This window comes from Silurus meridionalis, chromosome 25 (genome assembly GCF_014805685.1).
Source record: "Silurus meridionalis isolate SWU-2019-XX chromosome 25, ASM1480568v1, whole genome shotgun sequence".
Lineage (NCBI taxonomy): Eukaryota > Metazoa > Chordata > Actinopteri > Siluriformes > Siluridae > Silurus > Silurus meridionalis.
Window position 1 is genome coordinate 2,631,338 of NC_060908.1, and position 27,394 is coordinate 2,658,731.

At 38.5% G+C, this 27,394-nt stretch overlaps 1 protein-coding gene across 4 annotated transcripts in view; it reads right to left on the minus strand.

The window, feature by feature from the left end:
* Nucleotides 1-18,417, minus strand: part of rgs3a (regulator of G protein signaling 3a) — a 130,834-nt gene extending 112,417 nt beyond the window's left edge. Inside the window, exons 1-2 of one of the 4 annotated variants that reach the window (XM_046838605.1) lie at nt 18,248-18,417; nt 10,188-10,255 (exon numbers count right to left, since the gene is read on the minus strand). In XM_046838605.1, the coding sequence (XP_046694561.1) occupies nt 10,188-10,202 (15 nt within the window). In that variant the 5' untranslated portion in view covers nt 10,203-10,255; nt 18,248-18,417. Of the gene's footprint in view, nt 1-2,124; nt 2,249-10,187; nt 10,575-18,247 lie in introns of those variants that run through there. The other 3 variants (XM_046838603.1, XM_046838602.1, XM_046838604.1) reach the window with 3 other exon arrangements.
* Between the last annotated feature and the right edge of the window lie 8,977 nt (nt 18,418-27,394).

The window sequence follows — 27,394 nt, forward strand, 5'->3', positions numbered from 1 at the left end:
GAGAAGGGGAAATCAGAGAGAAAGAGAGAAAGAAAAGGTGGGAAAGAGAGAAAGAGAGAAAGAGAGAGGGGGAGTTAGAGAGAAAGAGAATGAAAGAAAGGGTTGGAAAGAGAGAGAGAGAGAGAGAAGAGAGAGAGAGAGAGAGAAAGAGAAAAGAGAGAGGGGGAGTTATACAGAAAGAGAGAGAAAGAAAGGGTGGGGAGAGAGAGAGAGAGAGAGAGAGAGAGAGAGAGAGAGAGAGAGAAAGAGAAAGAGAGAGGGGTGACTCCAGAGATGCACTGAAAGTTGACAAAAGGAATTAAACAAGGATCAGTCATAAACCTCTCACACACACACACACACACACACACACACACACACACACACACACACACACACACACACTTCACAGCTGCTGCTTCAGCTTTCAGCTTCATTAATGTCATCATGCATTTGTTTCATATTTACTTGATAGACAGCAATACACTGTGTAAAGAATGAACCATAAAGCACGGTGTGAGGACATGATGACGAGAGGACATGATGACGTGAGGACATGATGACGAGAGGACATGATGACGTGAGGACATGATGACGAGAGGACATGATGACGTGAGGACATGAGGACATGATGACGTGAGGACATGATGACGTGAGGACAAAGCTGATTATCTCATAAAGGAAAAATCATATTGCTCTTATACCCCAGCAAATGATATGTATTACTGTATATAATGATGTGTAGTTTTTATCCGTTTATAGTTGCATTTAAGGTGCAGAATAAAAAAAAAACACTTATAGAAAAATTATAATAAATAATTAAGCAGAAATCTTCATATGGAAAAGACCACAATGTTTAACGTTTTTACTGTAAAAACAATAACGTATGGGAAAGAGATAGATGAAGAGAAAGAAAGAAAGAAAGAAAGAAAGAAAGAAAGAAAGAAAGAAAGAAAGAAAGAAAGAAAGAAAGAAAGAAAGAAAGAAAGAAAGAAAGAAAGACAGCACTGTGTTTCCTATGATGAAGCAAATCCAGTGGGGTTTATGCTTCACTGATGGATGCACACACACACACAAACACACACACACACACACACACACACACACACACACACACACACACACACACACTGACATACAGAATCAGGTTCACTCATGCCTGATGCTCAAATTAAGGCCAGTAAAGAGAGCAGTCATGGAGAACATGGAGAGCATCCAGACCTCCTCCTTCTCATACACTCTAAAGACTGAAGAATGAAGTGTTTATAAGCGTATTATTAAAGTTCATAAGACATAAAAAAACACTTAAAATCCTACAGTAACTCAATGCAGCTGTACAGATTGATAAATCCATCATGGGAAGCAGTGGTGGTGGTTTTGTGTGAGTGAGAGAGAGAGAGAGAGAGAGAGAGAGAGAGTGTGTGTGTGTGTGTGTGTGTGTGTGTGTGTGTGTGTGTGTGTGTGTGATTAAGTAGGTGGATCTGTATTTTTTCCCACTCTCTTACATGCTTCTGCATAAATAATTCAGGTTTAAAACAACTCGTTTTTCCTCATCCTTCTCTCTCTCTCTCTCTCTCTCTCTCTCTCTCTCTCTCTCTCTCTCTCTCTCTCTCACTTATTGATCGTTTGTTGTAAATCTAAACCCACACTCATGAGCGAAATCATATCGCAACTTCTTTCTCTCTGTTCATCCATAACATCTGCCTTTCTTTTCTCTGCATTTCTTCCATTCACAGGAATCATCCCTACATCACATCACACTCTGAGGCCAAAAGTATTGGGACACCTGACTTTTTCATGTGCTTCTTCCCCAAACGGCTCACAAACATTATACTTTATCTGCCTCTCTTCTGTTTTTCTCTCTCTCACTTCACTCTCTCTCTCTCTCTCTGCCTGTTTCACTCACTTTATCACTCATAACCATATCTATCTATCTATCTATCTATCTATCTATCTATCTATCTATCTATCTATCTATCTATCTATTCTTCTGTCTATATAACTTTTTGTCTATCTTTCTATCAGCCAACCTCTTTGTCTGTATTTGACTCGGTCTCTATCTGTTCTCTCTCCCTCTCCCTCTCTCTCCCTCTCTCTCTCTCTCTCTCTCTCTCTCTCTCTCTCTCTCTCTCTCTGTACACTGACCTGAGGTAGTGAGCAGTTGATGCAGGCTCTACACAGCCCGTGGATGATGTGCAGCATCTCTTGCTCAGCGTCGGCCCTCAGCGGTGCGTGAACAGCGTTTGTAAGAGGATGAAACGAGTTTGACGTTTCGATCGGCAGCTCCAGCTACATCGGGCTCAACCAAAATGCTCATGTGAGCCCAATTTGGGAGAAGAATAGCAGGAAGTGGCCCCTGCACCACACACACACACACACACACACACACACACCTCCGGCTTGCTCTCAAGCCCTATACAGATAACACGCCTACCCCAAACGAAGCTTCCCATTATTCGTTGGGCCTTTAGTTTTTGGTATTCACAACTTTTAGCACCTAAAGGTTTAGCCTGCTTTAGAGTAACCTTGAGTAGATTTAACCTTGAGGTTTTCTGTCTTTTATATCAAGATGTAGGACCTAAAATAAGACCGAACAACATCAGAATCAGAATCCGGTTTATTGGACAAGTGTGTTTACATATTAATGAAATTTGGCTCCAGCTGTTGGTGACTCTTAAAATTACAGACATAAATAACAACACTTTACATTTAGCTTATAAAACAATACAAATTATATGAGACTATACAACAAATACAGATTAAATAAGAACACAAAATACACCGGATATGACAGATCAGTAATAGTACATAAAGTGTAAGAGTGCACGGTAGTGCAGTCGTGAGCATCACATAAGATCAAGAAGTTACTTCAGGACTTTTGTATAATGTACACCAGCAATAGTGTGTGTAACATATGGGAATGAAATGAGGAGTGATTTATCTTACAATGCAGTACCTGGAGATATGAATAAGGGCATATAATCAAGTCCAGTTGAATTGTAGTGAAGTAAAAGTCTCCCCAAATGAAACCCCTCCCCTTCAGTAAAGTACAGATCAGTAAAGTACAGTCGCCACGACTTGTTCATCAGGGATAAATACACATCATTCACCTCAACTGTTGATTTCTGTAAAGCTGCTTTGAGACAATGTCTGTTGTGAAAAGCGCTATAGAAATAAACTTGACTTGATATGCAAAAAAGCAATTGGAGGAATTGCATTTCCTTCGTTACTATTCACCACTGATCGTCCCTCACCTTGAGACATGGTTTTCACCAATTATTTCTTAATTATGCCATAAGTCTGTCATCCGCATTTACAACCACATTCTTAGTAGATGAAGTGGTCTGGCCATGCCTATTAGCATTATAATAATGCTATAATCAACTTTTAACTCTGGCAGAAGTTAACACAGTCACACATTTCTATTCTCCTCTGTTCATCCTTGCTGTGTTGTGTACAGAAGCTCAGAAACCTTTGTGCGCGCACACACACACACACACACACACACACACACACACACACACACACACACTCTTCTCATCCAGCCTGGTGTTTAACAGCCAGACACACAAACCAAGAGGCTCACGAGCCGACTTCAAACAACGAGTGCGACCTGGAAAGTGTCAGCTGATTTGTGACTTACTTCAAAACAAGCAAAGTGATAAAAGTGATGTCACTTTCATGAGTTTCCACCAAAGCAAAAGATGAACACATGGAGCGTTTGTAATATTTATGGATATTCACCCAGAACTATTTACTCAGCAACAAGACCACAGGGTGAGCTCTTCACCTGGACCCCATGCGTGATGTATGTGAATCGCCATCATACCGAACCGATCGCGTTGGTGTTGTCATGTGACCTCACATTTACACGTTTAAACTGCGTTTAAAATGCAAAGCTCTTTGCATGTATTTTATGTATTCTACACATAAAAGCCTTATGCATTATGTAGAAAACTAGCATACCTGCAATATTCAAGCGTCGTGAAAGGCGCAATGCTTTGCTTTTATTCCCTTATGCATACTTTAAACTCTTTTATTCTCATATATATTCTTTATTTATGAACCAATTGTACAATAAAGTTTGAACAAGTTACTGAAATAACTATTCTGAGAAAATTCGCTGGCACAGAAAAATGTTTTGTGATATCTAGCGATTTCTTTTGTTTCATTCCTAAATTAATCATGTATCATGGATAAATTCTTAATTCTGATTGGTCCAAACTTTTCGACTGACAGTCCGCATAATAATAAACAAATCATTAAGAAATTCATATCTCTTTTAAGGAAGGACATCCAATGAAGAAGTCTCCAGTGTCAGTGTTAGTAAAAGTGCTCCCTTTAAACTCTTCCCACATGAAGTAAAAGTACAAATGTATTTGCCTTTAAATGTACTCAAGTATCCAAAGTACTATGATTTATTATGGCTTTAATGTTCCTATTATCATTTTTATCACAAGACTCTTTACTCAATTAACTTTACTTAATCAGTGAGTCCAAAACTTTACAAATAAGGTAACGGGTGTTGTGGCAAATTCGAATCTGGAGTTTCTTCCATCATTTATTCCTCTGTAAATGTTCTGTTTGCTGCTGAACTGATGCTGAACTGTATGTTGGTGATCAGTAGATAGACCAAGCGCCAATTAAAACTAATGTATAACAGAGTGTGCGCTCGACCCTGATAGGTGATTTGCTGGGTGTTTGACCAGTTACCTTTTTATCCTCCTAAATAAAAATTTCGCAAAATGTAGTTGAGTAAAAAGATATTTAACTTTGAAATGGAGTGAAGTTAAAGTAAAAATCTCCCCAAATGGAAATACTTCAGTAAAGATACGCAAAAAAAGCTACTTAAGTACAGTAACTAATTTAATTTACTTCCTTACTGTTCACCACTGGGCACAACTGATTACAGCTGCTATAATGTAAGTGACAACAAAAAAGAACTGTAACTATAAATGGATAAAAAAAGACTCCCTGGTATCTAATTGGTATGCATTAAAAATTAGGAAAATACGGTGGTATACTATAAAATAGGAATTACAGAAAATACTGTAATTTGAACATAATAAATGTCACACGATCGTTAATTCACTTTCTTTTTTTAAAACTTACAACATTACACCATCAGCATTCACAAATTTTTATTTTTTTCCTGATTATAAGAACCCTTTGAGTAGCACCAGACTGACACCAAACCCTATTCAAGTGTTCCTTTTCCTCCTTTTTTATTGTCTATTCATAGAGATCCAGAGAAAAACGAGGGAGGAGGGTGGCCTTTAACGAGGCCCGGCATGAAAGAAGAGCCCTGAAGCTTCTCAAAAGCCTGGCAGAAGGAGGGATCGGACACAGCCTTGAGCTCCCCTTTCTTTAGACGGCCGATCCACAGAGCCTTGTTTTTTTGTAGAGCGGAGACCCGGTGAAAAGGAGCGAGTCTATAAAGCTGACCTGAATAGAAGAGCAAATCAAAGCGCAGACAAGTTCCACTTCACTAAACCATGCAAGCTGCCACCGAGAACCATTACGGGCTGACTCATTACAGCCACACTGACATCCAGATAGAAAAACAGGCATGGAGATGTTACATAGCCAGAATTTAGTAAAGGGTCGAGTACATTGTTTTGTTGCACTAATTATTTATGCTAGTGCAAAATATGACAGCTCATTAGAATCTCAGACATCACTGGGTACACTGCTAACTCAGAAGCTAGCTGTGTTAAATCTTGTTAGCATTTTAAAGTAAATTAACAGACAGCTTGTTATTAATCTTAACTGGTCACCGTTAGGACATTTCTAGACTGGTTCTAACTAATCATGCTGGATTTAAATAGTTATGTTGATTCTAGCTGGTCAGATTTTGTCCAACCAGACCGGCCAGGTCTAACTAATCATGCTATTTCTGATTTGTGAGCCTGTTTCTAGCTGGGAATGCTGGTCCAATTTGGTCAGACCGCTTCTTATTAGATAGTCTGGTCCTAATAAGCTGATCAGGCTGTTTCTAGCCAGATAACTTGGTTTAAACTAGTTCAAGGTGAAGGTTGGACTGCATCAAGGATCAGCTCTGAGCCCTTTCCTGTTTGCAGTGATGATGGACAGGTTGACAAGGTGAGGGAGGCAAGATTAAGATGGTTTGGACATGTGCAGAGAAGGGACAGGATAATGCTGAGGATGGAACCACCAGGAGGGAAAAGAGGAAGACCAAGGAGGAGGTTCATGGATGCGGTGAGGGAAGACATGCAGGTAGTTGGGTTGAAAGAGGCAGATGTAGAGGACAGGGGGGAGGTATGGAGATGTATGATCCGCTGTGACGATCCCTAATGGGAGTAGCCGAAAGAAGAAGAAGAAGAAGAAGAAGAAGAAGAAGACAGACAGGTTTAAAATGGTCAGCCTGCTTCTAACCAGTCTGATTGATTTATTGCACCAGGGTTCCCGAAGAGCGTTGTCTCATTTCGCTGTGTGTATATATATATATATATATATATATATATATATATATATATATATATATATATATATGTGGTTAAAATGACAATAAAAGCTTCTTGACTTGACATGACTTGATTGATTTGAACTGGGCATGCTGGTTCTAACTTTTGAGACTGCTACTAGCTGATCAAATCGAACTCTAATGCATCAGACTGGTTCTCACTAAACAAGTTTGATGGTTTTAGAGTGGTAACTGTAATCCCAAACTATTTCCAATGATATGTTTATTATATGACTTTTTTATAATTGGCTGCAGATTTCTGTGGTCGCCACTGTCTAGTTCATGGTTACATAAAGTCTCTCATCGCTTTTAGAACAGCGTGCAACCTAAAATGAACATGAGGCCTCTGCTATTAAAATGTCATAACATACGCTGCTACAGTGTTAAACAGTGAGTGCCTCAAATATTTCAAACTCTTTTTACAAGGAGCGCAATTCCAAAGAAAGGTCCAGGGACAAATAGACATATCCACAGTCAGTCACGAGCTGAGGAATAAAACCAGAGTTTACTGATTGATTCTTCAGATAAAAATGTAATTGATATGAGATTTTTTTGGTTAAGTACAAATGGAATTTATTACCATTTCAATGCATATTTTCCTGGAATTCATTCCTGATTTCTAGCTGGTCAAATTCGTTTTACGAGTAAGACTGGTGCTAACTCGGTATGCTGGTTCCAGTTGTTCAGGCCAGTTCTAACCATTGAGTGGGGGTCTAGAAGATTAAGCTGATTCTAACTGGTCTTGCTGTTCCTAACTAATCGGACTGGTTCTAGCTGATCAACCAGATTGTTTCTAACTAGCCATGCTGGTTTTAGCTGATCAGCCTGGTTTTCGCTGATCAGACTGGTTCTAACTGTTCATGCTGTTCCTAGCTGATCAGGCTGGCTCTAGCTGATCAAACAGATTGGTTCTATTTAGTCCATCCTAGTTCTAGCTAATCAAATCAGTTCTTGCTGGTTTTAACCTAGCAAGCTGGTTGTAAATGCTCATTCTAGATTTAGCTAATCAGACTGATTCAAGTTGAACCAGATACTTCATCTACTTCACCTACATACGTCCAGGATTCAATTTAAAATCAATTCGATAAACATTATGAGTCATAACATATTTTGTGTGTGTACGCTAAGCACACTAAGAGAGTCTGTTTTAAAGGTTACGCATTCATCATGGTTGTTGTCATGATCTTAAATCAAAACTCTGACCTTATGTAGTATTTAGAATCCAGAAGATGACAAAAAAAACATTAAACACTAATCATGTTATTACTTACTAAAAGTCTAGAATCTGATGTGAATTGTTATGTCAGTTATATAATACTTAACACCCCCACCCCCATATCCCCTCACTGTTTATAATGGTATAAATAAATAATGTAGCGTTATTGTCTTAAGAACTTGCACAAGCGACCACAGGAAAGCTGCGGCAGCCATCTTGGGTCCTCACATACACCGCTAAAAGCATATATGACTCAGGCGTAAGTGGCGCCGGGTTTTACCTAGAAACTTCCACATTGACTCAGTCTGTTTTGGATGAATGGAAACAAAACCAGTGGGGTTTCTCTGACACACTCCCTCACACCAGCACCAAGTGGAGTTAAGAGCTTTAAGGAGAAAGTGAAGTGGAACAGAGAAGAGCGAGCCAAAGGAGACCCTCAGCTCCTGACTCTCGTTTCGAGAGCTTCCCTGATCAGCCTCAGTGAGTCTCTGCAGGCGGAGATAGGAGGACGAAGAGTTTAGACAATGTGAAACTTTTCAAACAAAGTAAGCTTCAGAGGGTTTTGCACTCATTTGCCGTTTTCCAACACACACACATACATACTCTTTCTCATTGCAATGAACTCTACCAAAGTTCATGTTCGCATGCTGTGGCATTGGAGCGAGTAAATGAAAAAGCCCATTCATTCACAAATTGGAGTTCGTTAATTGCTAAATGAAATCAGCTGTAGTCCTGGGAAAGGCCTGAACTGAGAGTCAAAGCATCACTTATAACCGGCGACGTTGACCAGAATGGTCAAGTAAACAGTTCAGGGGCTGATCATACTAAAGTTAAAATTAAAAGAAACCACAACATATTTATAATTCTATTAATCATTATGGAAGCAATGGGCTTCAGCAACACTGTTCTAATGGGTTTAAGATTAAATGTGGTAGGAAGGTTAATTATAGTCCTTTTTATTTGGTCCAAATTCATGCATGCACTCTTCAACAATGACAGATGCTCGCTACAGGTAGACAAGTGGTCCGTGTACTTTCTCGTCACTTAATTTTAATTTTAGAAAGAATTCGAAAAATACAAATTGACCGTTTTTCCAGAACCAAACTACAGAAAAACAAGTCATTTTCCCTTTTTTTTGGGTGCACATAAAAAACTAAAGCAGAAAAAGGCTTGAGTGTTTAATGTCTAATTTCAGAACTGCGGAAGCAATACGTCACAGCAGTATGTATATATTTTATATATATTTAAGAAAAGAAAATTACACGTATTAGGTAGCTCAACAACCTCTATAGACTGTATAAGCTCCGCCCACTTCTGATCTGAAGCTTCTGGCCTGGCTGTGCTGAAGCTGCTGTGAATTGTTACTTCTGTAGTTCTGCAAATAGACATACAATAATTAATCACCTTTTTTGTTTTTGTTTCAGATTCTAAAATTACTTGTTTTTTGGTAGCTTGGCTCTGGAGTATTAGCAGAAAATAGAAATAACATCCCTGTACATTTTTCAAATTCTCTTTCTAAAATGAAAATCAAATGACCAGAAGGTACACGGACCCAAAAGATATCAATATATTTTATTAATTACTACCTTGCAGAAACCACACTTTTTTTAGCATGTTAACCCTAGATATTACTGGCTAGTTTGTATTATGCAAAAGTGAAGCTTCATTGATGCCACGATTGAACCAAATGCAAAACAAATCCGGTTGTACCACCTGACGTCATGGTGGGCAAGCGGTGGGCGATTAGATTTAAATCAAAATGCATCCATTATATTGAGTTGATATTGGATTGATATATCACTTCCTGTTTTGATGATTTTTATAGTTATGTATATATACAACTAGATTTTGATGAAGGACTGGAGCTCGACCGATTGTTCACCTTATTGGTGCAAGTGTATGCACTAAACAATGAACAATTTAAAAACAGTAAGTGAACAAAATCACTGCTTTTAGCATTTTAGCAAACCAGGTGTGTAGTTGATGAATCCGTGGTTCAGAAGGTATTCTCCAGTGTGAAAGAAAATTATTAAACCCCCCCAAACTGAAAGCAAATTATGAGCCCCGCCCCCCAAAACCAGACTAGAATCGGTGAACAAAGTGTGAAAACGGATGAAGTTAAAGGTCAGAATTCTCATATATATTTATATATTAGTGTAGATCTACAGTAGGGGCAGAGCGAAGCCTTGAGTGTAAGTATTGTATTGTTTCATTGTGAGGTAAATTTACACACTACGCTCCAGACGAGGTGTGAAGGGGATTTCGCACCTGAAATGTGAAAATGAAAAAGGGGAGAAAAAAAAAGGTTGCACAAAAAAACAGGATAAAAGAATGTTACATACTGTACATCATGTACGTTCAGGTGTATTATGTAAAACATGTAGAAATAGTCAGAAGAAAACTAAGGCCACAAACACACAAATACAATAAAACCAAAAGGAAAAGTCAAGTGAAATGGATTTATTTTTTCTTTATAATTTTAATAATTATATAAATTGCTTTACTTACCGTTAGGCATTGCATTATCTCAGGGCTGGTGGTGTCAGGAGCAGCGGCATGGTTCGCTTGAGCAGCCTCTGAAGGGATAAAGACAAAAGAGTCACGGGCTGAGACTGTACCCTTGGAGAACATCTCTGCATCTGGGCTTTCTTCTTCTCCTTCTTCTCCTCCTTCTTTTCCTCCACACAGACTCACATACAAAGTATATATATATATATATATATATAAAAAAACTAAAGTAGCTCAGTCTAAGTCTCTTAGTAGTCTTGTTTCTGTCTGAGCAGAAGCAGTGGGAATTCCATGCAGGAAGCGGCGCGGAGAGAAGGAACTCCACTCCTCTTTTCTCTCTCTCAGTCCATTATCTCCGAGTTTTGCGCGCTCCTGGGCTGTTGCTGTGGAGACAGCGGCTCGGCCCGGCCGCAATGTCCTTTTAAGCGTTCCTCATAAAGGGCCGCATTCAGCCTGGGACACAATGCAGCGAGACTCCCTCACACTCCCTAGCTCTTTCTCTCTCTCTCTCTCTCTCTCTCTCTCTCTCTCTCTCTCTCTCTCTCTCTCTCTCTCTCTCTCTATCTCTCAATCTCTCACACACTTACACACTCCCTCGCTAGCTCTCACACTCATTATCTCTCTCTCTCATACACACTTACTCTCGCTCGCTATCTCCAGGACTCTCTATGTGCTCGCTTTCTCTTTGTGGCTCGTTTATTTATGCACCTTTATTTTTACGTTCATATCATCCAGCATTTGAAGATCACAGCCTTTGCTGTTTTTTTGTTTTGTTTTCGTTAACACTTGGAGGAAAAACGGATGCTTTGGCAATCGGCCGTAACGAGGTTCTCTAATACAGTGTAGGAGTTGAACATGCTGCGGATGATGTAACTGGGACAACCGGTGGGAACTTCAAAATTCCACTTTAATCAAAAGTGTGGGGAGGGAATGAAAGGGGACTCCCCGCAGCCTCAGGAGGTGACCTGTGTGGCTGCCATTATAAAGGCAGGCATAAATCACCTCGATTCAAGCACGAGACACAGAGCAACTGGCAACGGAGCATTACGAGGCACGCTAACTCTTGCCAAGGAACACCCTCTTAGAAAAGAGTGAGAGAGAGAAGTAGGAAAGGAGAAGCGAAGAGAAAGTGTCGAGGAAAAGTTGGAGCGAGGCCACTGAGCGCATGCGAACTGGCCATAAAGCACCGGAGAAGGCAGGAGGAGTGGACGCAGTCGCTCTCACTCGCTTCACACTGTGACTCTGTTGTTCTGCCTTTCACAGCAAAACAAACAAAGCCGTGATGGAGAACCTCTGAGCGAGAACGAAGACGAGTAGCAAAGCAAAGTGTTTATATCGCTCTTGCTGGGGTTTTTTATGTTCTTACTCCTTTAATAATTCCGTACCTGATCATTTCAGAAAATGTACCTTTGAGTGATACTTCGTCGAATACTAATTTAATCTTTCGTTGGTATTGCATGCTTTTTTCCACTGTTTGGGAATGAATACGGGCCGTGTTTTCAGCAGCATGAAAATCCCTACAGGTAAGAAGGAGAAAAGTGATAAAAAATAAAAAGTCTGAGGCAGAAACCGAATGGCGGCATTTCCAAACAGAGTGCTCTCGTTTGTGCAAAATCAGGTCATGTTCAAGTTCTGTGCAAGTTCACTGTTTCCTGGTTGAAGGCCCAAACGGCCTGTGGGAAGAACATCACACATGAAAAGCATGTGACAACACATTCTCAAATGTAATGCATTCAGAAAGTTTTCACTTTTTCCACATTTTGTTATGTGAAAGCTTTTACTTTCCTTAAAATTCTATAAACAAAATCCCATAATGACAATGACAAATAAAGTTTGTTTGAAATCTTTTAAATGGCCTTTGCCATGACAATCAAAATTGAGCTCAGGTGCATCATGTTTCCACTGATCATCCTTGAGATGTTTCTACAACTTCAAAGGAGTCCACCTGTGGTAAATTCAGTTGATTGGACATGACTGGAGGCACACACATGTCTATATGAGGTCTCACAGTTAACAGTGCACAAACCAAGCAATAAAGTACAAGGAATTGTCTGTAGACCTCCGAGACAGGATTGTATCGAGGCACAGATTTGAGGAAGGGGACAAAAACATTTCTGCAGCATTGAAGCTCCCAATAAACACAGTGTCCTCCATCATATGTAAATGGAAGAAGTTTGGAACCACCAGGACTCTTCCGACACCGTAGCCGCCCGGCCAATCTGAGCGATCAGGGGAGAAGGGCCTTAGTCAGGGAGGTGACCAAGAACCTGATGGTCACTCTAAAAGAGCTCCAGCATTTCTCTTTAGAGAGAGAACCTTCTAGAAGTACAACCATCTCTGCAGCACTCCACCAATCAGGCCTGTATGGTAGAGTGGCCAGATGAAAAAAGGTTTGTGAAAACCTGAGCATAAGATTGTGATTTTTGGGGGGTGTCAGTGTGAGAAATTCATCCCAATGGTGTTCAATAGGGTTGTGGTCAGCAGGAGACTCAAGAACCTTCACTCCAACCCATGCAAGGTACTGTATATCTTCATGGAGCTGGCTTTGTGCACAGGGGTACTGTCATGCTGGAACAGGTTTAGATCTTCTAGTTCAAGTGATGGGAAAATTTCATGCTACTAGATCCTATCCTATACAATTGTGTGAACCACATATGCCAGGTGTCCAAATACTTTTGTATATACCAGAAATACAGAAAGACTGCCCTGACTCTAATCCACATCCAGCACACACACACACACACACACACACACACACACACACACACATTAGAAAAGCTGTCCCTTGTTGCTGCATTTACAAGTCAATCCTAAAGCACATGCTGACATTTACAGCAAAACACACTGCCGAAAATGTGCAGAATTTCCAGAAATGTCTTTGCGATAATCCTGTACGTGTGAGTTAAACACGATTAAGATGCCGGGAAACTTTCCCATGTGTGAAAATGAGAAACACGCTGGGATAATTTACCGCTTTAAGCCGCCAGACTGCAACTAATAAGACAAAAATAGGGCTTCATTTGCAACCAGAACAGAACGAGTGTGTTTATTTAGTGCACCTATGTGAGCAAAATTACATTTCACAACATCCAGATGTGGAAAAAAAACTGAACAACAAGATTTTAAGGTTACAAAAAGACTAAATGCAGACAGACATACTGGGAATACTGTATAATAGGACTAATCATCCACCAGTTCATACACACATACACAAGTCTGGGCAAAAACTGTGGAAGTCAGACCACAAATATATAAAAATATAAAAATTGTCTGCATTTCAGACAGCATCTCCTCTGATGAATCTAAATCCCTCCCCAGAAGGTACAACTACCCTTTACACTGTGACCCCGGCCTGCACTGATGCATTGTGGTTGCAGTTTGGCCTGAGTCACTGAAATGCAGCTTCAGGATTGATCTCATGCAACACTGGAGATCGCTGAATCTGAGACGAGCCACCACTTGACATTTTCACACACAATCAACACGCATATTTCAGCAACACCCGAGTCAGAACATGAAAGTATCTCATTCAAGGTTAAATAGATTATACACACACACACACACACACACACACACACACAGAAAAGGAGAAGCAGTGCGCAATAGCATAATAGAGTCTATGCACATTAAGATTGATCCATGTGTGTATAAAGTCGGGATTAAATCTCTTCAACAGAGTGCAGGGATGCACTTCGCTCATTCTGGGAATGAGGACTTATGCTAAATAGCTTCTTAAACACAGCACCATGCACTCGCAAAAAAATCATGCAAACAGCCAAATTACTGAAAATGCACGCTCCGGGGGAAGTAAAGCATCTACATTTATTTGTGTGAGTGTGTGTGTGTGTGTGTGTGTGTGTGTGTGTACGTAAAGTGAAGCATGTAAGAAAACAGTGCTTTTTTTTATATAAAATAGAACAGTGACCACTGTAATTAAATTATTTGTTTATTTATGTAGTTAAATAATAAGCAGGAAAGGTGAACACTGGTCCAAATATGCACATGAGAGAATAAATACAAGGAAAAAAAGAATCTGACTGGTTACCAAACTCATAGCTGACTCGCTACCAAATACACTGACTTATTACACTGACTCACATCACACTGATTCACTACCAAACAAATCACTGACTCATTAAACTGACTCACATCACGCTGACTCTTTACCAAACACACAACTGACTCATAAAACTGACTCACATCACACTGACTCTTTACCAAACACATCACTGACTAATTAAACTGACTCACATCACACTGATTCTTTACCAAACACATCACTGACTCATTAAACCGACTCACATCACACTGACTTGTTACCAGACACAATGACTCATTACCAAACAAGTCACTGACTCGTTACCAAACACAACACTGGCTCATTAAACTGACTCACATCACATTGACTCTTTACCAAACACATCAATGACGCATTAAACTGACTCACATCACACTGACTCTTTACCAAACACATCACTGACTAATTAAACTGACTCACATCACACTGATTCTTTACCAAACACATCACTGACTCATTAAACCGACTCACATCACACTGACTTGTTACCAGACACAATGACTCATTACCAAACAAGTCACTGACTCGTTACCAAACACAACACTGGCTCATTAAACTGACTCACATCACATTGACTCTTTACCAAACACATCAATGACTCATTAAACTGACTCACATCACACTGACTCTTTACCAAACACATCACTGGCTCGTTTAACTGACTCACATCACACTGACTCTTTACCAAACACATCACTGACTAATTAAACTGACTCACATCACATTGACTCTTTACGTAACATATCACTGACTCATTAAACTGACTCACATCACACTGACTCTTTACCAAACACATCACTGGTTTGTTAAACTGACTCACATCACATTGACTTGTTACCTGACACAATGACTCATTACCAAACAAGTCACTGACTCATTACCAAACACAACACTGGCTCATTAAACTGTCTCACATTACATTGACTCTTTACCAAACACATCACTGACTCATTAAACTGACTCACATCACACTGACTTGTTACCAGACACAATGACTCATTACTAAACAAGTCACTGACTCATTAACAAACACAACACTGGCTCATTAAACTGTCTCACATCACATTGACTCTTTACCAAACACATCACTGACTCATTAAACCGACTCACATCACACTGACTTGTTACCAGACACAATGACTCATTACTAAACAAGTCACTGACTCGTTTCCAAACACATCACTGACTAATTAAACCGACTCACATCACACTGACTTGTTACCAGACACAATGACTCATTACTAAACAAGTCACTGACTCGTTTCCAAACACATCACTGACTAATTAAACTGACTCACATCACATTGACTCTTTACCAAACACATCACTGGCTCGTTAAACCGACTCACATCACACTGACTTGTTACCAGACACAATGACTCATTACCAAACACATCACTGGCTCGTTAAAACGACTCACATCACACTGACTCCTTACCAAACACATCACTGACTCGTTACCAAACACATCACTGATTCACATCGTACTGACTCGTTACACACTTTGAAAAGTAAATCTTGGTTATGTTTACATGATTTACTTGTGCAAACAGTGACTCAATGAACAATAGAGGCGAAAATCTCATTTAGATCCAACCAGTTCACTGAGCTTGAGTCACTGTGAGAATCAGGCAGGACTGAAAGACCACCAAATAGTTTAATCAACAAATTTTTAAATGGTAGACGAAGAAATCTTGCATGCTTTTGAAAAGGTTTACAGACAATGAATGTCTGAACAGAGAGCAGATACTCTGACACATTCTGCACTGCAGTCACTGTGTGTGTGTGTGTGTGTGTGTGTGTGTGTGTGTGTGTGTGTGTGTGTGTCGTGTCAGACGGATTATCCAGTGGCCCGTAACACACTGACCAACATCATGACCATGTTACAGTTTTCTTTCTGCACATGTACAGCTGGTGAAGGACCCGAGTTTCCGCTGCATCGTCTTCATTCAAACACCACCGTCTCATAACCACCGCAACTATACATTATACATGAATCATTACTCTGTCACCATCAAACAAACACACCCTAATACACACACTGATACACACACCAGTACAACAGGACACACACTCTCAGTTATATAGGAACCTTCGGCTTGATGCTGGCAGGGTTCTATCAAGATGACACCTTTTATACCTTTAATATGTAGATTTTATATGTTCTACAAACAGGAATATAGTGTATATATATAAAAGACAATCAAAGCTACACCTCATGCACCTTCTCAGATTTAAGATACCAAAACTTGCAAAAGTATTCACCCCCTTTTCCTATATGATCAGATCTGTCTGGTTCAGATGTTTGGTGGTGCGGGGGAGGAGGTCTGAATACTTTTGCAAGCCTATTTACACTATATGCTAATGCTATAAATTATGTTCTCTTCAAAGGACCATGGTAGTACCAAGAAAAAGATCAATCATTTGATATAAATCCAAACACACAAATGGCATGTAAAATCTAGTTTCTTCTTGGTAGGTGGTGAGACAAATGTTTTCGCACGTATTAGCATAAACAAAAGGTTAAGCTTGTGCACGAAGTGTCAAAACAAAATGCAAAAATACTTTTACAGACACAGCGCCCCCTATTGGTTAATGATTGTGAAAACACAGAAAGTACAAAGACCACAGAGGTTAAAAGAAGCCTCCTGCTCTTGCATTCAGCTTTAAACCAAGTGATCAACAAGAAGACATTCTGTGTGCTGAAGATGGAAAGTTTTGCTTATGAATCGATTTGCTTTGCTTTTCCATTCCTGGTCTTTAAGATGTCAAGGGTTTTAGTGGAGCCGAAACTTTTTAAACATTAAACACACAGTGATACTGAGATGCTGAAATAATCTGATAATACTGGCATGAGATGTTAAAAACATTTATGTCTATCTATCTATCTATCTATCTATCTATCTATCTATCTATCTATCTATCTATCTATCTATCTGTCTGTCTGTCTGTCTGTCTGTCTGTCTGTCTGTCTGTCTGTCTGTCTGTATCTATCTGTCTGTCTGTCTGTCTGTCTGTCCATTTGTCTATATCTGTGTAAAATTATATATCTATTTCTCTGTCTGTCTGTCTGTCTGTCTGTATGTTCATATCTATCTATCAATCTATCTATCTATCTATCTATCTATCTATCTATCTATCTATCTATCTATCTATCTATCTGTCTGTCTGTCTGTCTGTCTGTCTGTCTGTCTGTCTGTCTTTCTGTCTGTCTGTCTGTCTGTCTGTCTGTCTGTCCATTTGTCTATATCTGTGTAAAATTATCTTTCTATTTCTCTGTCTGTCTGTCTGTCTGTCTGTCTGTCTGTCTGCCTGTCTGTATGTTCATATCTATCTATCTATCTATCTATCTATCTATCTATCTATCTATCTATCTATCTATCTAATTACGGTTCTTCCTTTCACTTTAAATTACACGCTTTTACACGTCCATACTCCAACATTACAATATAACATTTCTTTCTTATAAACTTTGCCATGCACAGAAACAGAAACACCGCAGCTGACCATCCATAACTGCTCTGTTAGAAGCAACAGCAAGAACAAATTCGTCTTGTCAGTGTTCAAGCACAATATATGTAGCCAAAAATGGATAAAAAGTATTACAAACATTGGAATCGCTGATGTTTTCGAGGAATAAAACACTTCTGATGTTTGATGTTGTAGGAAAATATTCAGCTCACCCGAGTCACGCGTTTCACTCCACCCTGGGGTTGATTACAGTGTGAGGGCACGACACAGAGTGTGTTATTCCTTATATAACATACAGATGGTTTTTTTTAAATGCTATAAATTCATTCCCTTGGGCTAGAAGAGATTCTGGTTGTGGTTGCGAGCTGTAAATTCTTAACATTACTGCGGGTGGAAAAGGGAACGAGGGAGAGAGAAAGGACGAGAAAGAAAGAGAACAGATGCGAGATCAATCCAAACAAATGATAACCTGACCGATAAACAGACTCGAACAGACCGAAAGATCACTCACCTAAGCAGACACACACTCAGCACCCTCAGATGATCACACACTCATGTGTGTGTGTGTGTGTGTGCAGGTGTGTGTTCAAGCGACCTCAGTTCAGTTCCTGACAGCAAAATAGATCCGTTCTCTTCAAACCAGAAAAGCTGTTTGGAGAGACTGTGTGCAGGATTATGATGTGTGTGTGTGTTTGTGTGATTGTGTGCGTGTGGCAGGTCCAGCCCTCTCGCTCTCTTTTTCCCTCCTTCCCTCTCTCCCTCTCTCCCTCTTTTTTGCTCTCCCCGTTCTTATCTCTCAATCTGCAGCGCTCCTTTAATCCTTCCACTGACCTGCATGTCTCATGTCTGTCCCTTTCAGCTAACATACAGCTCAAACCCAAGCACACACACATAACCACACGCACACACACTTACCAGAGGTGTGTGTGCAGCCTGGAAGATCCACACGCAGGTGTTTGGTCCGCCCAGGGTCTTCCCCGAGTAAGTAGTACCAGCCAGAGGTCTGGCAGAAACAAAACAAAGATAGAGAGCACAGATTATCAGTGTGTGTGTGTGTGTGTGTGTGTGTGTGTGTGTGTGTGTGTGTGTGTGTGTGTGTCTGTGTGTGTAGAAAATCACATTTACATTATACAGAAATCTGTGCATTTGTATTAAATGAGTCTAATAACATTCCTGTGTTCCATTATGTAGGCACTAGTATGTACTGAGATGGATAGATTTAGCTAGATAGATAGATAGATAGATAGATAGATGATAGATAGATAGATAGATAGATAGATAGATAGATAGATAGATAGATAGATAGATAGATAGATAGATAGATAGATAGATAGATAGATAGATAGATAACGAAAGAATAACTACAGAGTGTTTTTTTTTAGTTGTTGTTGTTGTTGTTGTTATTGACGTAATTTTCACTTCAATTGTTCTCACAGTCGTTCTAAAGTAAATATAATTTAGCCGTTTTTTTTGTAGCCAGCACTGTATCTATTCTGTTGATTCTCCATATAGGTATCTGAAGAACAGAAGAGAAATTCAGAGAAGGTTTCAAGCATGTTGGAGCAGAAATAATCTCCAAGTGTGATCTGTTGTTTTGTGTGTACAAAGCCACAGGGTTGATGTATAGAGTAGTGCGTGCATAAAAACGCTCATAGATTACATGACAAAGAGATTATCCATAAAACGGTGTACATGAAACACACACACACACACACACACACACACACACACACACACACACACACACACACAGACTTGAATATATCCTAATCCATGACCATCTCAATACGCTAGTTATTGCTAGCAGAGATTATAAGGCCATTTATTTTTAGCTTCACCAGCCCAAAAACCTCCTGCCCTTTGCTCTCTCTCTCTCTCTCTTTCTCTTTCTCTCTTTCTCTCTCTCTCTTGTTTCTCTCTCATCCATCTATCTCTGAGCATCGTCTAATCCGCACGTTGGTGAATAGATGTGATTACACGGACGAGTATGATAATCAGCACCAAAAGCCCTGAGCCTCGCTTAATTTGGGGCGACCGTGGCAAAAGAAAACCCCCTTAGATGTTGAGGAAGAAACCTTGAGAAGAAATAGACTCAAAAGGAGAACCCATCCTCAGTTTGGTGACACCAAGAGTGTGATTATAAATCATTAAAAACATCACAAACACCGGAGAGTAAAAAATATCGTGAGCATCGGAGTGTGTGATGATGAGTAATGTCTTTTCTACAGTCTTATACAGTCAGTTGGAGTCGTGGAACCAGGAACTCCTGGGTAACATCTCATTATAGATTCGACACAAACTCTTCCATGCCAAAGCCTATAAATGTTCAACGATGGAGAAACAGCAAATGTAGAATGTTATTTTGAGTGCTAAATAATAGGTTGTTTATCCTCAAAGTCCAATACCCGAGATTTTCATGTAGTGGGATCTAACTGGAGCTGGTACATCTCAAGATGCCTACATATCTCTAGATGCCTCCAGCGTTCATCTGGGTCGACTCGACTTGTGTTAAATGAAGCCGAAACATGGTGAATGACAGAACGATTTCGACCGGAGCCGATCAGAGCAGAACTCGACTAATTGCGAGATGACAGAGGAAGTTAGGGAGATAAAAGTGAGAGGTGGGGAATTGAGCAGATGACAGGATGAAGAGAGGGAAACTTCCTGTGATACCCATCCTAAGCTCCTCATTAACAAATGAAGGCAATCAAATATTCATTCTGCCACATAGCAGCCAAAATAAGCAGCGTTGTGTGAACATCAGGCTGCTGATCTTCACCCTGAGACAAGAACGTGACATGGAAAGCGCTGGCTACATGGCCACCAGAGCATGCTTTGCTAACTCTAACATGAACCATAGTGGTTAGAATTAAACAGTGGTGGAAAAAAAGAGGATGATCTACAATTCTGTTCGGTTTATTCTATCCTTTTCTTTGCTCTGTACCAAGCTACTGGTTTTTTTCTGTACACTTCTATTCTATTTTATATCCTTTCTTCTCTTTTTTCTATTTCATTCTATACACCCTTTTCAATTCCAGTCTATTCTATTCCGCTGCACTATATTCTACTCTCCTCTATTCTATATGCTTCTTATCTCCTTTATTCTATTTTACTGCATTCTTAGATTTCTTCCCTCTTCTATTCTTTTTTGCTGCACTCAATTCGATTCTATTATATTTAATTCAATCAAATTTTACAGATTCTATTCTATGTAAATAGTTAATTACAAATTAATTAATTGTAATTCTACAACTTTCTTATTGTTTATTCTCTTACATTTTATTCAATTAAATTCTATTCTAGAAATATCTTACACTATTTACATGATGTCCTTTTCCATTCTACTGCATTCTATTCGACTCTGTTTTATTGTGTTCTGTTATACTATATTCTGTTATAGTCCAATTAAAGATTTCCTTTCTCTTATATACTTACTAAACACTGTGGGGTACATGTATATGTACCTGTTACTGTACATGTGCCCATGCCTGTAACTGTACCTGTATCTGTATCTGTAACTGTATCTGCACCTGTACCTCTAACCATACCTGTACCTGTAACCATGCCTATGCCCGAGCCTCTACCTGTATCTGTACCTGTAACTGTGGTTGTACCTATACCTCTACCAGTGCCTGTACCTGTATCTCTGCCTTTACCTGTACCTGTAAACGTACCTGTAACTGTATCTCTACCACAGATTTTACCTTTACCTGTACCTGTACCTGTACCTGTAAACGTACATGTACCTTTGCCTGTATCCATAAATGTATCTGTAAATCTACCTTAGCCTGTACCTGTAACTGTACCTGCACCTGTGCCTTAACCTGTAACTTTAACTGTAAACATACCTGTACCTGTGCCTGTAACTGTCAAGTCAAGTTTATTTCTATATTTTCACAACAGAATTTGTCTCAAATCAGATTTACAGAATTTTAAGAGTTATGGTCAATGGTGTGTATTTATCCCTGATGAGCAGCGATTGTGACTGTGGCAAGGAAAAACTCCCTTAGATGTTGAGGAGGAAACCTTGAGAGAAACCAGACTCAAAATGGGAACCCATCCTCATTTGGGTGACATCAAGAAAACTGTACCTGTGCTTGTGTCTTTACTTGTACCTGTACCTGTAACTACACCTGGACCTGTGCCTATACCTGTCAGATTTGTTCTCACCTGCATAAAACCTACATAAATGTATTTAATATTGTTCAGATTTCAGAAAACATACCTTTTCCGATCTCATCAGCGAACATACTCCAAAACTCATGCACCCGACCAGTTCCCTATAAAACATCACAGAAAGAAAGAATTCAGAACTTCATAACCTCATCATATCAGCAGTTCATGCTTAAAGCTGATTGACTTTGGTAATTAGCCTTTATAATGGATGTTTGCCATTAAGTCTATAAGCAATCAATGTGTAAGAAATGTGGTATGAATTAAAACGTTTCCAAATAAAACATACAGGGGTTTGGTTCAGTATATTCCTCCTTTAATACGATGAGAAATAAAGTGTTATTCTTTAAAAAACAATGAATATCGTTTTCTATCTTTGCATCACCTAAACTTCATCACTGGTGCTTGGCCCCCTTTGCAGTTGAAACTCTATTCTTCTTGATAGAGTGAAGCTACACAATGTTCAAACATTCAACTCCATAATGGGTTTTCTGGATTAGATCTAATCAGATACCAAAAGAGATTAGACATTTGGAAAAGGAAACACTAAAATCTAATGAGGTTTTGTGTGTGTGTGTGTGTGTGTGTGTGTGTGTGTGTGTGTATGATACATAGGGATATATATATATATATATATATATATATATATATATATATATATATATATATATATATATATATATATGAGAGGAAAGGAGACTGAATATGCAGTTCTTCTTAAAAAACATTATAGGCACTTAAAATGCAGTAGAGCCGGCTCTGTGTGATGACTTCAAAGGTGTTATATAATGTTTTCTGCATGTCAGAGCAGCTCTGGAGGCAGAGGGTTTTGCGATCCGCAGTCCCACACATGTAAATGAACCCTGGAGGTTAAAGGAATCTGCTGCGCTCTTCTGGTCACAGTAATTATTCCTCCTCCGAGGAAAATAAATCAGTTACAAACCATGAAAAAAAAGGCTACGAGGCAGGACACTGGGCCGGCACTAATGAGATCTCTCATGCATGAAATATGTAAGGCGAGAAATTGCATCAATATGTTGTGTAGCAGCGAAACATTTATATTTTCCTATTGTTTATGTTGCAGCCTAAGGTTTTATGAGCGGTTAGAAATAAGTCAATATTTAATATCAAGGATTGTCAAGTAAATAATATATGATATGAGTCATGTATTTAAATTATACAGAAAAAGAGGAAGAGTGGGTTAATATATGTGGGGGTTTGATCTGTTTCATTAAATCTTGATGAATATTGGAGATACTCTACTCCATAATTTGAAGGAACCAAAAAAAAATCAATCAGAGACCTATGAGGGTTCTAAGGTTAAAAAAACTATGAAAAAAAACATTCATTGAACCAATTCTATATTCTTTAGTCCACACTGAGACACTGTTTCCAGTCAAAGGACACAAACTTTTTAAAAACGCTTGAAAACACTGTGTTTGTGTCGCAATGTGGACTGTGAAAATGGAGGATTTCGAAAACAATGACACTTTTTAGTCATTGCCGTGATGTTTCAAAGAGCCGCTAATTAATAAAACGGCAGGCGGAAATGAAGCAGGTTGCTCATGCGCACTACATGGACGTGCACGTTTTTCAGATGTTTCAGTGTGGATGAGCAACTTTTGGGAAAACATGAAAACAAAAATGTCTTTTCAGATTTATCCGGATGACTGTAGATGTAGCCTCTGTGTTTTCTACTGAAAACAATCAGGATAACATCTTATATCATTGCGATAAAGCTTGAATACCTGTTCGCTCCATCATGATTCCACACGGTGAAGAGAAGCCTTTTTGTCTTTTTCTCATCACTGACAGCACTGGAAAGAGAAAACTGATTCATCTCAGATATACATGAGTTACCAAACTTTAAAAAGGGTTTTAACCTCAAAATAGGCCACTTTGACTCCTTTAAGGTTTTTTTAAGGTTAAAACCCTTTAACTAAAACTTACGAGTTACGAGTTACTAAAACTTGGTCTTACAAGGAGAATGTTTCCTGGAAAAGTGGACTCCTGCAGTCAGAGACTGTCTTAGTCTTCCTGCGAGTTCCAGCATCGCTGTCTGGTGCCAGTCCGAGCTGAGAAAGAAAACCAGATAAAACACGGGCTAGAGCATGTAAAATATATCAATATTGTTTTGAAGATACATCATTTGCCTTTTGAGACTTTTCTAGAAATTGATTTCGGTCCTATAAGGCAAATTTCAGATACAATTTGTATCTCACCTTGACGTAGCAGTTACACTTTCCCTGATCATTTCCCCCAAGAGCCTTAGCCTCAATTACTGCAATAGTCAAAATAACAACAAAGTAAAGAAATATGACATAATCCCTTCAGAAAAGTCCTGAGAAGTATGTTTGAATCAGATAATGTTGTTATATAGAGCTAAATAATGTATTTTTACATTCAAGTCATTTGACTTTCCTTGACACATTTAGAGTGCGCATGAAATATTCACACTTTTTTCATATTTCCTCATGGATATTAATGAAGCAGATTTGACTTTAACTCCAAATCTGATCAAGCAGCCAGGACACAGAGAAGGTCCTGAATTCTTTTGGCTAATATCGAGGTGATTATGCTAATATTTTATGCGTCCTGGTACAAAACCAGGACGCAGTGAATCTGAACCATTAAAACAAAAACATAGAATACATACAATAAAACACAACAATCCCAAAGTGTTAATGCGACAACTAATGAAGAAGTAACACTAAAAAGGTAAAACAATGAGGTAATACCAAGATGACGGTAGAAGACAGGGTTATAACAGAAAAGAACACAGATATGAGAGCATGTTGCCAGGGGAACCACAATGCAATGGTGGAATCCATGTAACGTTTTTTTTCAAATATTTTATATTAGGGCTGTCAATCGATTAAAATATTACATTTTACTTAAAAACTCTAAAAAAACTTCTAAATGTACCTTAAATTAATACGTTTCAAGTTTTTAAAACTCTAATCAACATACACATGGACAAATATGGAGGCTTTATGCAAATGTATGTTTATTATTAGTGAAACCAAACTCAACATAGAGCATAAGGATAAAATATTCTTGTAAATGTTTTAAAGTAATGATGGTGTTTTAAATGATGAAAATCATCAGGACACCAAATGGAACTTTTGCTATGTTTCCACACGGACGGTTTTAATTGACGGATATGCACTTGAGAACTTTATATATTAATCACACATAGTTTACATTTTTGCCTCCTGCACTAAACCTTAGAATGTGATTTTTTACCATGCAATAAGACTTTGTGCTGACCTGCATTATTTGTTCTGTGTGTGTGTGTGGTATCTATGTGTGTTGTATTTTAGTACTGTGTGTCTAGTGCTGTCTATTTGTTGTCTATGGTCTTGGATGCTGACTGTTAAATGTTACATCTGCACTTTAGACCTTCGTTCTGCTTTACACTTTGCTGCCTGGCTGAATGACAGTAAAGTTCACTTTGACTTGAAATCAATCCATATTTCCATAAATAAAAATGTTCTGATCTTCGTCTTGCCACTGGACACATCTACATCAAGTCACCAAAAAAAGTAGTCGCTGGAAGTCGACAGGTCTCAATAAATATAAACAATCTTTGGTTTCTTTGTCGCTGCGAAGTGCTGAATCATAGAGTTTATTATGTTTATATACTCACCGTCGATGACGAGGACGCCGTCTCTAACCGTGATTGTTAAACGGAGCTGCCCTGTAGAGATAAAATGAGTGAAATCTGAGATGTTCATGACATAATTACCAGCCTGAAGAAATGTTTAATGCCTCTCACATTGTAATGAACCTGTAAAAAAAATTACTGACAGAAAAACATAATTCACAAAATTTCTCTTGTGCAACAATAAGCACAGTCAATAACAACAACTCCAACATTCAACACGGCTTTATTAATTACAGGCCTGTTGTATACAGTAGATGGATGTTAGCAAGGAGTCTTGTATACTTGCTAATGACTAAACTCAAAACTTTTAAATAGTTGTAATGCAACTGAGCTGCAAGTGAAATGATTTGCTTGATGTGACTTGGGATTTTATTTGTACAGAGATTTTCATGTAATTTACCAACACGTATAGTGTATATACAGTACATAAAACATTACAGTTTAATGTTAGCTAGCTCACATGTTCTTTTTCTGGTAAAATAACACTGGCAAAACATTACGTTTTGTTTATAGACAATGGTGGTGTGTAATGACTGTGGAGATGTGTAAAGAAAAAACTTTCGGAAAACACAATGTTTTAAAGACTAGACGCTAGCTTGCTTTTTTTTTTTTTTTTTAAGTAAAAAACAACATTGTGTCGTTTTGGTCGTTTATATTTATATATAAACATACGCTTAACAAATTAACTAACAGAAGTATTTTGACACATGACTTTTCCAACCACGTGTGGTTCTTCCCCAAACTGTTACCACAAAGTCAGAGGCACAATATTGTCTTTGGATGCGCTAGCAATACATTTTCCCTTCACTTTAAAACCCAAACCTGTTTCAGGATGACAATGCCCCTGTGCACAAAGCCGACTCCATTAAGATACTGTATGTTTTAAATGTTTTGGACTGAAATATCTCCTGCTATAGAGTTTTGTCCATAAAGCATATATAACCATCATACTAGAAACTAGCATGCTAGCAAACTCGGCAAGCTACATGACATCTGATGCTGTTTAAGTAGTAGTATGATCTTTGTGTAAAGATAAATAATTTTGTTTAAGATAATGCATTGATGTTAGTTTTTCCGTTTGACAAACTAGTTTTTTTTTTTTTACGTGGGTCCTATTTATTTGAATTAATCTACTAATATTTATTTAATTATTTAATAATTATTTGATTTGGGTTATTTCTCATTTTGTTTATTTGTTATATTCATATTGAATATTGTATACTAGATGTTTGTTTTCTTTATTTATATTTAATATGTTTTAATACTTAATATATTGAACATTTTATTTATTTATTTATTTATTTATTTATTTATTTACATTTTATATGTTTAATGCTTTTAGCCTTTCACATTGTCCCAAAACAGCCTTGCAGAAATAAATAGACCACTGATGAGGCAAAGTACATTTTGAGAGTGGAAAAAATAATAAACCCCCCAAGAAGAAAACTTGGGAGGAACCAGACTCAAAAGGAACCCGTCCTCATCTGCGTGACCCTGAACGTTCACTCATTATAGTTCCATTATTGTTGTAATTATTTAATACATTGCTCTTTGTTGGTGCAGTTTAACTATATTGATTATATTATTGTTTTTTTCTTTAATTATGCATTAATGCTTTTTAGCTATCATTGGGAAAAAAAAGAAGAAATTGCAGTGTTTTGTGATGGAGTTTTAAGACTAGCTGAGAGAAGTTAACTTCTCAGGTCAGAGACGTCAGGGACGCCTGTCACTTGGTAAAAGCGGGACGTGTTTATATAACCAGTGCATGGTTTTGCATTGAGTGTCACTCTGTTCCCCCGTGCAGGCAGTAAAAATTAA